Raw genomic sequence first — 16,597 nt, 5'->3', positions numbered from 1 at the left:
CGACGTACGGACGGCCCTTAATCTCGAGGGTGACGTATTTCTCGCCCCTGTGCAGCACACGATATGGGCCCACATAGGGCGGCTGAAGAGGCCCTGTGGTAGCGCCAGTCCTCAGGAAGACAGCTGCCGCGTCACGAGGTCCGCCGGGAAGTGAGTGGGGCGGGAGGGGTGGACGAGGAGGAGGGGCCGGAGGTTCGCCATAGCCTGCCGCAACACCGGAAGGAAGGCCAGAGCGTGTCCTGCGGGCGGCCCAGGTGCCGCGAATTGGCCAGGAAGCCTCAAGTCCTCCCAGTAGACCAGGTCCGCCGGCGTGTGATGCAAGTCCTCCTTCTCCGTGGCCCTCCAGGTCAGCAGGATGATCGGGAGGGCGTCAACCCAGCCACCAGGATGGGGGAGGGCGCGAATCGCCTCCTTGAGACGCCGGTGCAAGCGCTCCACCATCCCGTTGGCCTGGGGGTGATAGGCTGTGGTGCGTTGGCGCGACGTGCCGAGGAAGGCCATGAGCTCACCCCAGGCGTGAGACTCGAACTGCACCCCCTGGTCGGTGATGATGGTGACCGGCGCCCCGAAGTTTGACACCCACCCCGAGAGGAAGTGGGCGGCCGTACACTCCGCCGTGCTGTCAGGCATCGGAATCGCGGTACCCCAGCGTGTGGTCCGGTCTACACAGGTGAGGAGGTACCGGTGGCCGCGGCAAGGTGGAAGGGGGCCAACCAGATCTATGTGGACTGTGTGGAAGCGTTCCGTGGGTGTGGGGATGGTCTGCAGTGGCGTGCGGGTGTGGCGGTGAGTCTTGGCGGCCTGGCAAGGAAGGCAGGTACGGACCCACTCTTTAACTTCCTTCCTCATTCCTGGCCAGACCGCCCGCCTGCTGATGATGCGGTGCGTCCCCAAGATGCCAGGATGGTTGAGAGAGTGGTAGTGGCGGAAGATCTGCTGGCGGAACGGCCGCGGCACATATGGGCGTGCCTGCCCGCACGACACATCGCACCAGAGTTGCCGTGGAGAGTCGGGGAGCTGTTGCTGAACGAGCTGCAGTGATGTGGGCCCCTCAAGCAGTGCCTGTAGCTCCGGGTCGTCCTCTTGCGCTGCCGCCACCGCTTCGTAGTCCAAAGGTGGAGGACGAGACAGGGCGGCGACCGTGCGGGAGGGAGCGTCGCCACGGGAGAGAGCATCAGCCACTGTGTTTTCCTCCCCCCGAATGTGCCTGAGGTCCGTGGTGAACTCAGAGATGAAGGCGAGCTGCCTACACACTCGGGGGTGAAGTTGTCGCCCGTCTGGGCCATGGCGTGAGTTAACGGCTTGTGGTCTGTGAGCACGTGGAACTCACGGCCCTCCAGGAAGTGGCGAAAGTGACGCACGGCCTCGTACACTGCCAAGAGCTCCCTGTCAAAGGCGCTGTAGGAGCGCTGAGCCGGTTCCAACCGCTTGCTAAAGAAGGCAACCGGCCTGAGCTTTCCGGCGACTTCCTGCTGTAGCACCGCGCCCACAGCTTCCGTCGACGCGTCCGTGGAGACCACCGTTGGGGCGTGGGGGACTGCGTAGGCGAGACGGGTCAGGGAGACGAGCCGGCGCTTGATGGCTTGAAAAGCGCGCTCTGCCTCTTGCCCCCAGTCCAGGGGCTTAGGTGAGTTCTTCTTAACGCCCTTCAGGAGGTCGTTGAGGGGAGCCAAAAGAGCGGCGGCCTGGGGGATGAACCGGTGGTAGTAGTTAATCATCCCCAGAAATTCCTTGAGTTTCCTGATGGTCGTGGGGCGCAGGAAATCCTCAATGGCTGCCACCTTCTGGGGGAGGGGCTCCAGACCCTCCGCACTCACCTTGTTGCCCAGAAAGTCCACGGACGGGACGCCCAACACGCACTTCTGAGGGTGGAGCCAGAGGCGGATGCGGTGCAGGTTCTGTGGGGCCCGGGGCAGGCTGTACAGCTGTCGGAAACAAGGCGGAGATAGGGCGGCGGGGCAACGGGTCGGGGCAAAGACGAGGAAGAAAGGCGGAGGCGGGCAATGGTGTTAGCGGCCCCCGCCCGCCCCGTTTCCCTGGCGGGGCCAAGCACATGGTGGTCGGCAGCTGCGTGCCTCCTCCCCGAAACGCCTGTGGTAGAAACAGACCCCAGCGTCCGTCTGGGTAGGAAAGCGGGCGAGCAGAGCTTCCAGGCGCCGCAGGGAGGCCTCCACCGAAGCAAGGCGGGTCTCAGTGGAGCTAGGCACTGCAGCCAGGGGTGGGTTACGGCGATCCCCGGAGGTCACTGCCGCCTGTTGCTGGAGGACGTGGAGAGAGAGAGATTCCGCTGGTGCGGGTGGCTGGTCCGTCAGGGCCGCGGCGTTGACGGGGCACAGGCAGGCCGGGGCGGGGATCTGCTGGGGGGTCGACATCACGTGGGCCTCGTGCACTCTGTCCACGAGGGCCGAGAATTCCTCCAAGGAGAGGGCCTGTGGGGCAGCCGCCAGCTGGAGACGGACAGGCTGCGGCAGGAGAGAGGAGAGTTTGTGGCGCACCATCTCCTCCGACCACGGGAACCCTGCCGCCCTGTTCAGGGCGGACAACCTCGCCAGGAGTGCCGACGGGCGGCCGCCGTCATACCGAGCTGAGTCAAGTGCGGCGAAACAGGCTTCGCGGGACCGCCCAAAAGCCCCCGTGATGGCCGACTTAAGGGCGCCATACCTGTCTGCCTCCGGCAGGTTGGAGAGGACACTGTACAGACGAGCGACCACTTCTGAGGGGAGTGCCCGGACAACCGCCTGGTATCGCTGGAGGTCAGGAGGTCCGCGCCGGCCCACACAGCTTCGAGGTGCAGGAACCAGGCCTCGACATCATAGGTGAAGGGCGGCACACGCAATATGTCACTGAATACACTGCACTGCTCCATCACGCGTCAAGGCTACACTCTCGGGGTCACCAAATGTAGTTCTCTGACTAGCCAAGACACGGATCTAGAGGTAAACTAGAGATGTACATTACTGCTGTTTATTAGTGTACACAAAAGCGAGCGGTGATGAGTCGAGCGGTGCGTATGTCCCGGAGTTTCGGAGCTTACTGGGGAGTCCTCGGCTGAGCATCTGGCCCGTGACCTCACACCGTCCAACTTGGGTCAGGTGGCCTGGCTTAGGTAGTTCCACACCTGGGCCGGATTAGCGTGGTGGTAGTAGTAGTGGTAGCAGTAGCAGCAGTAGTAGTAGTAGTAGTAGTAGTAGTAGCAGTAGTATTAATAGTAGTAGCAGTAGTAGTGTGGTTCACTACAATTTCTTCAACGGCACAGCTGAGGCAAGGGAAACTCTGACGGCAGGGGTGACTTTCCCCAGTTCAGGGGGTTTCTACCTTTCGCTCCCAGCCCTGCTACAAGGGCCCTGGGATGTGTGAAACCGTTACCCATGGATTTCGCCTCCGTGGACGCCACCCACGGCACGGTCGGTTGGCTATTTGACTACATAGATCAGAGCAAGTACGTCTCCTTAATTAGCTAGTTTAACGTCCTTGTGAGGACTACCCAGTAGTGGTTACGAGGCATGGTGGTCCTCTCCTTGACCACTAATGGGCGGGAGATGGGACCACACCCGCCCCGTGTACCCCTACCCTTATGCCATAACCCACTGGGATTGCCCGGCACTGGGGCCAGAAACGTTACTCAGTGGGCCGTCATCCCGAACTCACCAGGGCTCTACTGTGTGGGGATTCAGTGGGTTTAGACCCCAGCCAGCAAAAGGCCACCAGCGGCCTCCCCCCGCAACAAGATAGAGAACTTGAAGCGGCGAGATTGGCGCCGGATTAGTGAAGCTGTTAACGGTATCTGAAGCTGGCAGATACTCATTACTCTGCGGCCGTGGATTAGGTTTCAGGAGAAGGGAACAGTCCCAGCCCCTGGCCTCCGCTAAGCTGATATGACTTCTTCCAATGTTAAACACTTATACTTGTTATTGTAACCCTTCTCACTCCGTAACATCCCAAGAACCTAGCACTATCAACATGCAGGAGACCAGGTCCAGTTTTATTTTTTTGTTTGTTTATCGGGTTCAGCTCACACAAAAATTTATTGAGATGAAGTATGTTTGCTCATCTAAATAGGAATGTTTCAGTTTATTGAAATCACTCTCAAAATAGCAAAAGCTTTGTTAAGTAGTATAGCCTTTATTAATGAATTGGTGTCAGCTGTAATAATTTATCCTGGGCAAAGGGTAAGGTGTGACACACCTCTGGATAATTTCTTACAACCGATTTTTTTTTTCTTACAGTTACATTAAACGTTTATATGGGTATCTCTAATGGCACTTGCAACTCTATACTTATTCAAACAAATTCATGAACCTATGAAACACCTCAAGTATTTTTTGCCATGATTTACTGGGATTCTGAATTGAAAAAGAAAGGCAGAAAAGAAAGGAAGGACGAATGACGGAAATAGAAAGATGAAAGTAGGGGATAGAAAGAGAAGGAGAAATAATACGATGAGGAAGAGGAAATGAAAATGAGAGCAGACCCTGGCCAAGTGGGGCTGAGTTAAGTAAATCAGCTGACAGGGGAGCGGAGCAGAATGAGGATGACCAGATATACACATAGGCTTCGTCCAGAGAGAGTTCTTAACATCTGTGGTGCATAAGAAAATCATATGTAAGTGTTTAGTAAATAGAAGCTGACAGGGGAGCAGAGCAGGATGAGGATGATCGACTGTACACAGGCGCTTCCGTCCAGATTTCTTAACTTCTAAGATGTATAGGAAGTTCGTAAGTGTTTAGTAAATAGGAGCTGACAGGGGGACAGACCAGTATGAGGGTGACCGGCTATACACAGGCACTTCCGTCCGGAGAGATTTCTTAACTTCTTATGTGTATAAGAAGGTAGTAAGTGTTTAGTAAATAGCTCTTAGCATAAAAACACATTTTTAAGGGCTTAAGAAATTCATAACTGTTTAGTGAATCCAGCCCCAGGGACAGGCTCAAACAGAGAAACAATAAATAAGATGAGGATAACAAACTGTATCATGTATGTTGATAATGCCTCAGAAGTAAGATTATTGCAAACCTGTTATAGACTGCCATACACTCTTGATAATCTTACTTGTACAGAGTTTATTTGATTTATCTAATGAAAAAAATCATCAGGTATGATCCCAAGAAATTTAGTATTCTATACATGTTGTAAATTAGCACCTTTCAATAAAACAAGGTGCATGGTATGCATTATGGAACGATTTTGAAAAATATGTAACTTGTTTTAGTGACATTATGCCTTAATTTGTTTGACTTTATCCTTTGATTTACTGGATAATAAATTTACTGGATAGTAAATTAATTTAAGTAAATTGAGCCTAGACTGTTTACATTGTCATCAGACAAGAGCATATTCGTGTCATCATCAAATATATTTAATTAAGATTTAGAGCTCGTACTAATGACTTCATTAACGTTGATAAAGAAAAAAAGGGCCTTGAAATATATTCCTGCGCAACTCACTTAGAAATTACTTGTGTGTGTAATATAATATAATATAATATAATATATTATTTCGGTTTATTTGAGTGGCAGCTACTACAAATACATAAATTAAACTTCTACATGCTACCCTACTTATACATATATCCTTATATACTAACATTCATACAACTTAAGTCTACACAACCCTTTTGCTGACATCTGACGTATAATGCCCGGCAGCGGCTATTTATAATAACAGATAAGCCAGGGGTGGTCAGGCCATCCCGTGTGTATTTGTAATTTCCAAGTTTGTTTGTCATACCCGGTAGGGGCTCGCAACTTCCGACTTACACCAGGTACCTAATCACCTCAGACCTGTCCCAAGAATCAAACCCAGGCTTTCTCGATTGTGAATCGAGCACCACCATGTGTGTGTGTGTGTGTGTGTGTGTGTGTGTGTGTGTGTGTGTGTGCGTGAGCAAACATGTTTACATGGTGTCAATGCTGTTGCCCGACAGAAAAACGTAGTGTACTGCAAATGTTAACGCGAGATATAGCAAAGCTGTTGAAGTCTACTGGCAGCCGTAAATGCTTTCCTATTCTCCTTAGCGACGGCACACGTAAGGCAAGTACTATTTTTCGAAGTGATTTTGATAGTAATGTAAGGTTTATACATACATATATATATATATATATATATATATATATATATATATATATATATATATATATATATATATATATATTTAAATCATCTGAATTATTTTCGTTTTCTTTATTCCTACTAATATCGCACCATTCTCTCTCTCTCTCTCTCTCTCTCTCTCTCTCTCTCTCTCTCTCTCTCTCTCTCTCTCTCTCTCTCTCTGACTGCAGCTGTATTAACAAAGTCTTATAAGTTCATCTCAGACTTGTGCTTATTTCTTAAGAAATCTTAAATACTTGGATTTAAGCATGAAGTGATCAAAGAGTAAAACAGTTATATCTTGTAATTTTCAATTTCGAGTAATCGTGTAATCTTTCCACAATTTTTCTTGACTAAAAGTAATAGTAATTTATCATTGATTTTGTGTGGGGATGAATGCATACATTTGTATATATTAGTAAGTTAATTAGATGCTGCTAAAGGCATGTGTTTTTTGTCTCAATGTTTATGGCCTTGACCCAGTGTTGCCTCGTTACTCCACTCAATAGCGCCTTCTTTCTTTTGTTCTCTATAGTACGGTGATCATGATCTTCAAGGCCGAAAACACTAATATAGGAAATCCAACCGGACCGATAGAAAGATTTTTTTTTCTTTGTACAGTTAGTATTATGAGGAAAGAAAAGAAATAGCTTGAAGGGTTCCACTAATTCTCAACCACAAAAAAGCTGCTTAGGTAACTATTGATAAGACAGTAAATGCACCGAAATGCACGAAAACTAGCTAGCTCAAAGGAAGACCAGGGGACATCATTGTTGCAGAGTACCATTTCCTGGCCCATTAACTAAATGAAATATCAATAAATTATTATTTCCACACATATCTTACACAAAGATATTTGTTGACTAGGGACCCTCAACCCTACTGTGATGACTGCCTGGTGCCAGTTACTGTACAGCACCTGCTGGTGGAGTGTGTTGTGGTCTCAGTCCTACCCGAAGATCGGTCTATGAGCTCTGAACTCGCTCCGTAATGGGGAAGACTGGCTGGGTGACCATCAGGAGACCGAGGTGAACCATCACAGCCACGTCTATCACAAATAAGTCACTCAGTTAATTTAGAACTTTATCGGGCTGATAATTCTTGAGGTATTGGTTCGGGTTCAACAGATGACAATGCTTATTTTGTTAACTTACTCTTAATCACTCTTTCCACTACAATATCACAAGCCACGTCTATCACAAATAACACTCCTGTGGGTGTAGTCTCATTATATCCAAAAATTCAAAGTCACTCAGGTAATTTAGAACATCCTTATGGGGCTGATAATTCTTGATGTATTGTTGACTTGGGCTCGACGGTTAGCACCACTATAAATGAAATTGCCTGCACCGCTAATGGATGGAAGCAGAACAGTGCTTCCCATACTTTTCAACTGAACCTACAGGCGCTATAGGCCATAACATTAAGAAGAATATCCTGTTGAGCAAGCATCGTTAGCCATAGAGCCTCTCCTTGTTTCTGCTGCATCGTCACTAGCTTGTCCAGGGCGAATTACAAGTCCCACTGGTTTTCCACTATCTGAGGCACAGGCTCAAATTGTGATTGACCATTTGCAATAAATTCAAGAAAACATAACTTTGTAGTACAACTTACAAAGCACATGGTATGTCAAGTACATATCATTTTCCTTATTTACTTCTTGGACCTATTTATAGTACTCTATATGACTATAGTTTTGGAGTCAGTATTTCAAATGCCTCAGAGATTAATTCTTAAAAAAAAAAAAAAAAAGCCAAAGTTAACAAGAACATACTTACCTGGAAGAGTTGTGGTTTGTCTTTCCTGAGAAGCAGGTGATGGTGATAACTGTGGAGTTGTAGATGGCTGATTGTCATCTGAACCATGATTGCTGGAAGAATAACATACAAATGAAAGTTAATACATTGCCTAGTAATGTAGCTACCACACAAATATAAGATATCTACTTAGTCCATTAATTGATTATGATAAAAATATAGTTAAAAAGCATGGTAGACGTGATAAATGTATATCAACAGGAAGGCAAAAGCAGTTCCTATGTTAACCTATATCGGGGATTATTAACCTTTTCTCCATCTTTTACCCCCTCGGCTTAATATATATCTCCATTTACCCACTTACTCCCATGCACTCCATTCATAGCTTTAATAAAGACAGTACTCAGTTCTAGTACAGCAACGCACAGTAGAGCGTATGCTCCCTTATGACGATGATGATAAAGGCATAGAAAACAAGAAAATCAGAAAAGAATATTTTATTGCTTATGTTTTTCCACAAAATTTTGTATATACTTCGAAATTTGAAAAATAAAATATACAGTCCATTTCCACTCCCACAAAAAAAAGACTTTTTTAAAGAAATATTATACATCCGTTACATTTTACAAAATATCAAACCATACCGAAACAGCAGGAACAGTTTATTGCAGAATTATTACTTAATTATGAGGTTCATCAATTTATCCCCTACCATGCAATTTTTCTATTCCAAAAGGGATAAATTTACCCCTGGTTGAGAATCCCTGACCTAAATTCATCTTGGGTCCCTGGTCATTTTGATGTTCCCGGGAATGAACACGCAGATCGCCTTGCTAAAGAGGTAGCAAGTCGCGCTCCACCCCCTGCCCCTGTCCCGTTTCGAGATGTATTCCAGTACATTCGCCTGGCGATTGTTGCAAGATGGCAGAGGAGGTGGCAAACGGGGGTTGCCAGCTCGAAAATGGGAGAGATCACCACTTCCGTCCGTCATGATTGGACATACACCCATATCCGCGACCGCCGTACACAGATTGTATTAGCGCGTCTACGTATCGGTCACACATATCTTACACAAAGATATTTGTTGACCAGGGACCCTCAATCCTACTGTGATGACTACCTGGTGCCACTACCGTACGACACCTGCTGGTGGAGTGCCCTAGTTTGATTGACTTACGGCACCGCTACCTCTACCGCTGTCGCGGTAGAGATAGCGGTGTCTATCATCCCTCTAGGGTCCTCGAACCAGCGTGCCTAGCCCCTGGCCATGATGTTTTTAGGTACCTTAGGGAAGCTGGCCTTCTCCCTAATCTGTGAATTTTATTCAATAATGTGTATTTTAATATTTTATTTACTTTAATTGTATTTTTAGATACTTTTAATTTCATAGTTTTTTAATTGCTTTTATTTAGTTTTCTTTATGATGTTTTTTTTTTTCTTTTATAGTTTTTAATCACTTTCAGTTTTTTTCTATTAACATATTGTAGCGGCACCAGATGACTTCCGATGTTGAGGCGCCTAAACTAATATCCATCCATCCATCCTAAATCCATCTGCTGCAATACTTGAATGTATTTGAAGTTATCTTGAAGTTGTTAGTACTGCATTGGTCACTGTCTCAAACCTAACTGCCACAAGTCTTTTCTTTTCTTTAATGTTACGGTCTTAAGCGCCTGTAGGCACACTTGAAGAGATTATGGGAAGCGCGGTTCAGCTTCCGCCCATTAGTAGGCAATTTTATTTATAGTGGTACCCATATTAAGGCCCATATCACTACTCAAGCGCACCTTCGTTGTAACCTCCTAGAATCTGGGTATCACGGTAACATGTAGGTAACTTTAAACCACTCGACAAATGGTACAGTTTCAAGGCGGTATTTGGTGGGATTCGAACCTACGCATAGACATTTGCCCGATCCCACGTTCACTACCTTATCCACGACACCACCGCCTCCCTTTGTATATAGGTACTGTTCAAACTCTTCTTTGTAATCCAGTGCTTAGCAATCATAACCCTATAAGTTGTAATACACGGTTATTTTGCTTTTTCATTTTTTAACTACATTAGATATTGTTAAAGTTTGCAACAGCAACATCAAAGTCCCATATGTTCACACGAGTAGACATTCGTTTTATAACTGAATGACTCTTAAGTACTGCCAACACTAACCCAACTTATGCTAGGTAACTTAATCTAAATCTAATTGTATGATATGTTGGGCTACGTGGGTAAGCTTGGGCAGTGTGGAGCCACCCACTGTCCAGTAAGGCCAGTTTTTGCACTCTCCTCAGTAAAACCAAGGGAAATTGTAGCTATATCTCTAACATGGTGGAGTGAGTAGCTGGACAACCAGAAGACACCAACATGGCTGCGTCAAGACCAAGGCTCTTCACGCCTGCTGGCAGGCGACGTCCGAACATCGCCGGCTCTTCCTGGCGTCCGACACCTGCCGGCCGCCCGAACATCACGTTGGACATGGACGACCTGGTTGGGCTTTTGGCCTCCACACGCACTGGTAGTAGTGACGCCTGACCTGCTCAGACCCTAAGACCCTGTAGACAGAAGACAATGGCCACACGGCCGAAGTGTGAGTCTGACATGACGGCGGCAGCTCTCCAGGTATGGAGAAAGTCAGTGGAGGCCTGCGTGCAGCTAAAGGAGTGGACACCGCCGGTATCCATCATCTACATTTGCCTGAACAATAGACAATCGACACCAGGTTCACTGGAGACAAGAGGGAAAATCTTACACCCAAACAAGCCCTCGACGCGATCGGTGCGTTAGTCACCCACTCGACACGGCCGAAGTGTGAGGCTGACATGACGGCGGCAGCTTTCCGGGTATGGAGAAAGTCAGTGGAGGCCTGCATGCAGCTAAAGGAGTGGACACCGCCGGTATCCATCATCTACATTTGCCTGAACAATAGACAATCGACACCAGGTTCACTGGAGACAAGAGGGAAAATCTTACATCCAAACAAGCCCTCGACGCGATCGGTGAGTTAGTCACCCACTCGACTAACCAAGATGTCCGCAGGAGCAGCGTCTTCAGTAGCAGGCAAGGCGAGCTGGAGCCCATGAAGGACTATTTCCAGCGTTGTTCTGCAGAAGATGTTGAGTGCAATTTCCAGTGTCATGTGTTTGAGGGGAACCTCTCAGACTACATGCTCCTGTGGAAATTGTATTCGGCCTCAGTGATCCAGTCCCGAAGAAGTAGGTTTTCCAAAGATGTACTGCCTTCACCAGTGTCGAAAAATTACGTGAAAAGTGTTTTGCCCATGAGGCAGCAGTTCGTGACTCAAGTGAATGGGATTGTGCGCCTGGCAGAGCAGCGGGGGCGGCAGCTGGTACTTCGTGCGCCGAGAGCAAGGAGGATGTGGAATGCGCTGCCACCACACGTAGTACGTACCATGGCCGTGGAAAGGCCCAATGCCCTGCAAGTGGGGCCAGATGTCTGAAGATTTGGAAAGTCGGCGACTAACCATATCTATAACACCCTGGGCCCGGTTTAGATACAAAAGAACGCCCATGGGATGTTGCTGAACATCTGATGTGTATACCAGGCGGTTTGACGATGCCATTCAGGATATACCACGTAAATATAAGTGCGTAGATGACACTCTCCTCTACAATATCTTAGTGGAGGACGTGTTCTGGAATGCATACGAGTTCCTAGACACGTGTATTAAAAGTGGAATCACCTTGAAACCGGACAAGTTCAAGTTTTGCCGCAGAAAAGTTGAATTTCTTGGCTTTCACTTTGGAAGCCCATGTGTGAACGCTTAGCTGTCATCAGGTACTTTCCCATGTCAAGCCAACCGACCATCACTGACATCAGATCCTGGCATGGCATGGTCAATCAAATGGCGCCATTTCTCACTACAATGTCTGTCATGGAGCCATTCCGAGAAGTTCTCAGGAAGCCAACTAGCAAGCGGATATATTGGGATGACCAACTGAAGCAGAAATTCTACCAGGTGCAGGCAACACATGACCTAGTATACTAAGATAAATACTCATGGCTTCCAGGAAGTGGCGGAAATGACGCACGGCCTTGTACACTGCCAAAAGCTCCCTGTCGAAGGCGCTGTAGAAGCCTTAAGCCGGTTTTAGCCGCTTGCTAAAGAAGGCAATAGGCCTGAGCTCCCCGGGGACTTCCTGCGCAGCGCTGCGCCCACAGCTTCTGCAGACGCATCCGTGGAGAGCACCGTGGGTGCGTGGAGGACTGAGTAGGCGAGGCAGTTCAGGTAGACGAGTATGTGCTTGAAAGCTTGATAGGAACGCTCTGCCTCTTGCCCCCAGTCCAGGGGCTTAGGTAAGTTCTTCTTAACGCCCTTGAGGAGGTCGGTAAGGGGAGCCAGAAGGGTGGCAGCCTGTCGGATGAACCGGTGGTAGTAGTTGATCATCTCCAGAAATTCCCTTAATTTCCTGACAGTCGTGGGGCGTGGGAAATCCTCAATAACTGCCACCTTCTGGAGGAGGGGCTCCAGGACAGCCACACTCACCCTGTGGCCCAGAAACTCCACGGACGGGACTCCGAAAATGCATTTCTGATGGTGGAGTTTGAGGCTGTGGTCCTGGAGGCGACCAAGCACTTGCCGCAGATGGACTGCATGCTGCTGGAACGAGGAGAATGCGACAAGAATGTTGTCATGACACGATATGACCCGCTGGAAGGTTTGGGCAGCGTTGCAAAGACCAAATTTCATGAAGGGGTATTCGAATAACCCGAAGGGCGTAATCACCGCGGTCTTCAGAACGTCGTCCACCCTCACAGGAATCTGGTGGAATACCCACAGAAGGTCGATCTTGGAGAAGACCGACTTGCCATGGAACTTGGTGTAAAAATCCAGCACGTCGGAGATGTAAGGACGGGTCATGACGTCGAGTGCCCTATAATCCCCTTACGCCCGCCATTCTCTATCCTGGGCCTTGGACACCATGTGTAGTGGCGACGCCCAGTTGCTGTTAGACGGCTGCACAGTGTCTTCCTCCAGCATGTGTTCTAACTCTTTGCGCGCAGCGCGAAAGCATTCCGGGGACAACCGCCGGGGTTGAGCGAAGCAAGGAGGACCAGCCGTGATAATGGATTGTTGTACTCCGTGCTGAACCCGCGACGGGGCGGACTGTGGGAAAATAAGGAGGGGAAACTCCTGGAGGAGAGCCTCGAACTGCATTACCTGGCAGAGGATGGTGAGGAGTGGCGTCAGCTGTGCACAGGGCTCCGCATGGATAATGGTGGTCAAGGCCTGGTGAAGGAGGCATCTGCGGCGTGGATCCACCAGGAGGTCGTGAGCAGTGAGAAAATCTATCTCCCGGATTGCATCTTCCACGTCCGCCACCACAAAGGCCCAGGGGAAACGCCTGCTTGGAAGGAGAGCCACGCGACGTATCTGGGTCTCGTACGTCGCGACTAGGGTGCGGTTAGCTGCCAGGAGGTCGTATGCCTTGTGGGTTGGGGCGCAGCGGTCAGTGACGGCTGCCAGAACAAAACTCGCCTCTGTCCCGGAATCCACCAAGACAGACCTCAGAGCAAATGTCTCTCACCCAGAGAAGGGGGGCGCTAGGAGGGACGAAGCCGCTCCGGGTGCTGGGGCGGCGATGAAGGCGCGATGAGCCAGAAGAGGCAGGAGTGAAGTTCCCAAGGCGAGGACGGCATGCCGGCAAGGGTAGACAAGAGGTAAGAACAGGTTGGCGGGAAGCTGGCGAAAGGGTCAAGGCACAGCCTCCCTTTGCCTGCTGAGGAGAAGGCGGCTGGCAGGAGTAACCCAACCGAAGGTGGGGTAGGCGCGTGACCAGCCGAGGCCCGCAGATTGGTGGGCGGCGCCGAGGCCAGGCCACCACTGGGCTACAGATGTGGAGACGGAGCCCGGCCATCTGAGGACCGCCGGCGGGGACGACGTGCGGACGACGGTAGCCCCCCCCCAGGGGAGCGGGCGCCTCACAGTCGCCCGTGGAACACTGAGGGACCGGCGGCAGAGACGGTGCAGGTTCTGCGGGTAGGCTGCACAGCCGGTGGAGACGAGGCGGAGACAGGACGGTGGGACAACGGGCCAGACCAGAGAGGAGGAGAGGCAGGGGCGGGCAATTGTGTTAGTGGTCCCCGCTCGCCCCGTTTCTCTGGCGGAGCCAAGCACACGGCGGTCGGCAGCTGCGCGTCTCATCCCCGAAACACCTGTGGTAAAAACAGACCTCCAGGCGCTGCACGGAAACTTCTACCGAAGCAAGACGGGCTTTGATAGGACAGAACACTGAAGTCAGGGGCGGGTTAGGGCGAACTTCAGTGACTACCGCCGCCTTTACCTGGAGGACGTAGAGCGCGAGAGAGTCAGTTGATGGGCGTGGCTGCTCCGTCGGGGCTACAGCACTGACACTGCACAGACAGGCCAGGGCGGGGAACTGTTGGGGGGTGACATGGCATAGGCCTCGTGCACTCTGTTCATGAGGGCTGCGCATTACTCCATGGAGAGGGCCTGTGGGGCAGCCACCAACTGGGGACGGACAGACTGCGACAGGAGGGAGGTGAGTTTGTGGCACACCATCTCCTCCGAAAGTGGGAAAACTGCCACCCTGTTCAGGTCAGACAACCTCGCCAGGAGCGCCGAGAGGCGGCCGCCGTCGTATCGAGCAGAGTCCTGTGCGTCGAAACAGGCATCGCAAAACCACATAAAAGCCTCCAAGTTGGCCAACTTAATGGCGGTATACCTGTCTGCCTCCGGCAGGCTGGCCAGGACACTGTACAGACGGGAGGCAATCTCGGAGGGGAGCGCCCGGACAACCGTTTGGTATCGCTGCAGGTGAGGGAGATCCGTGCTGGCCCAAACAGCCTCGAGGTGCAAGTACCATGCCTCGACATTGTAGGTGAAGGGCGGAACACGCAATGTATCACTGAACACACTGTCACTAGCACTGCATTGCTCCATCACGCATCAAGGCTACATTTTGGGATCACCAATTGTGGTGTTCACTATTTAGCAAGGACACGAATGGAGAAGTAAACTAGAGTTGTTCGTAGTCTGCTGTTTATTATAAGTATACGCCGGGTAAAGGTGACGGGACGAGCTGACGTGTAGGCGAGTGTGTCTCGGAGTAGCTTGGTGCTGACTGATTCCACATAGTCCCATGATCCGGCAGTGAGACTGGCGTCTTACTTACTGACCAAGCTAAGCTCGCCCAGGCAGGTCACCTAGTAGTAGTGGTAGTAGCAGTAGTAGTAGTAGTGCAGTTCACTACATACCCTTTAAGCCAGACAATACCATCTCTTATGTGCTCAGCACACAGAAGTAGGTCTCTGACACCGAGGTAGTAGTTATTCCATGGAAAATCAGAATAATACTTTCCATATGTACCAGAACGTCTCTGCTTTTAGGCAGTCCTGACAATTAATTGAGGAGATAGACAAGATTCACACAAGAGGCTGTGATCTGAGGAACACAACGGAGAACACAATGTAACAGCATAGACAGAAAGATTAGGAAAAGAGTAGGAAAGTTTAGGAAAACGTCTGAAATGTTGCTTGTATTATTAAGATACTCAGGGACACGAAGACGATGTTGCACTAATTTCTCTAGTCCGTGGAAGATGGCCAGTTCACAAGGTTGATCAATGAAACGAAAGTTTAGTGAGTGAAAGTAGTGAGGACTATAGAAAGACATCCTCATATATTATTGGATAAGAATATAGGTACCTGAGTCTCCAGAAAGTTTTATTTCACTAATAATTAATGTGTCTGTTTAGGAAATCGAAATTTTCAAAGAAGAGTGGGGAGCTGCACTCTTTCTTATAGAGATGAAGACCAACAAAACGGAATTCAATCACGCCATCGCTCTGGCCAGAAAGGTATGTTAATGTGTTTCCAATATTAGTTAAGCTCTATTTGTATAAACCTATAATAATTTGGTACCTAATTTTGCTATCTTACCTTTTTCATTTTATCTTAGTCACTAGATAACATGTTCAAGCAATAGATTCATATAGTAAACGATACTTTGGTGTATTTTACAGACACTGATTTCTCTTCAGATTAATAAACAAATAAAAAGGATGAATGAAACTAGGGCAAAGAAAGACAGCAAACTATTTCCCATAAAACAAATAAAAAAAAAAAAAATTATCAGTGTTCCACTATTTTCCAGAGCAGTTGAATCATAAAATATTTCATGGGAATTTCAGTGAAGATGAACAGATTACTTTGAATGGTAATTTACCAAATACTTCCATTTAAATAGCAGATATTTCTGATTACAAAATCCTAATTTTGGCATTGACCCGAACACCGAAAGTAAGTTGGTGTAGTCAACGGAAGCAAGGGTGTGCAGCTCTGATCTTTAACAAGCTCCGCCCACAACCACCTGATCTGCCTCACATGATCTTGATCTTGATGGTACAGATGTCCCGAGATGCTTTTTGAGTCAGGGCAGGTCTTTGAAACGGCAGTTGTTGTAGAAAGAAGCAAAGGGCAGGGCAAGCATAAGAACAATATACAACATACACACTATTCTTTCTCTCTAAGTACCTACTCTTTCACTGCCACAATCATTGTCTCTGTCGCCTGCCCTATACAGTCTCAGTAACAACAATGATGCATTCTCTCTGTCCTATCGCCCATTTCATTCTCACAAGACTACGTCCCACTTCTAACATAATTACTATCACCATTTCCCTTTTTCTTTATCGTACTTCTCACATTATAATACCACAAATTCAACAGTTTCATTCTCTCCCATCTCACACATCTGACATACTTTGCTG

At 48.8% G+C, this 16,597-nt stretch overlaps 1 protein-coding gene across 1 annotated transcript; it reads right to left on the bottom strand.

Moving 5' to 3' along the window:
- Window positions 1–12,750: 12,750 nt before the first annotated feature.
- Window positions 12,751–13,505, bottom strand: LOC123517388. Its single transcript, XM_045277398.1, has 2 exons — window positions 13,421–13,505; window positions 12,751–13,325 (listed from the first exon to the last, which is right to left on the bottom strand). Exons 1-2 carry the CDS (start codon window positions 13,503–13,505, stop codon window positions 12,751–12,753), a joined length of 660 nt encoding a protein of 219 aa, XP_045133333.1.
- Window positions 13,506–16,597: the final 3,092 nt, after the last annotated feature.

This window comes from Portunus trituberculatus, chromosome 42 (genome assembly GCF_017591435.1).
Source record: "Portunus trituberculatus isolate SZX2019 chromosome 42, ASM1759143v1, whole genome shotgun sequence".
Taxonomy (NCBI): domain Eukaryota; kingdom Metazoa; phylum Arthropoda; class Malacostraca; order Decapoda; family Portunidae; genus Portunus; species Portunus trituberculatus.
The sequence above is the reverse complement of the archived record's forward strand: the minus strand, read 5'-3'. Positions and strand labels throughout refer to the sequence as shown.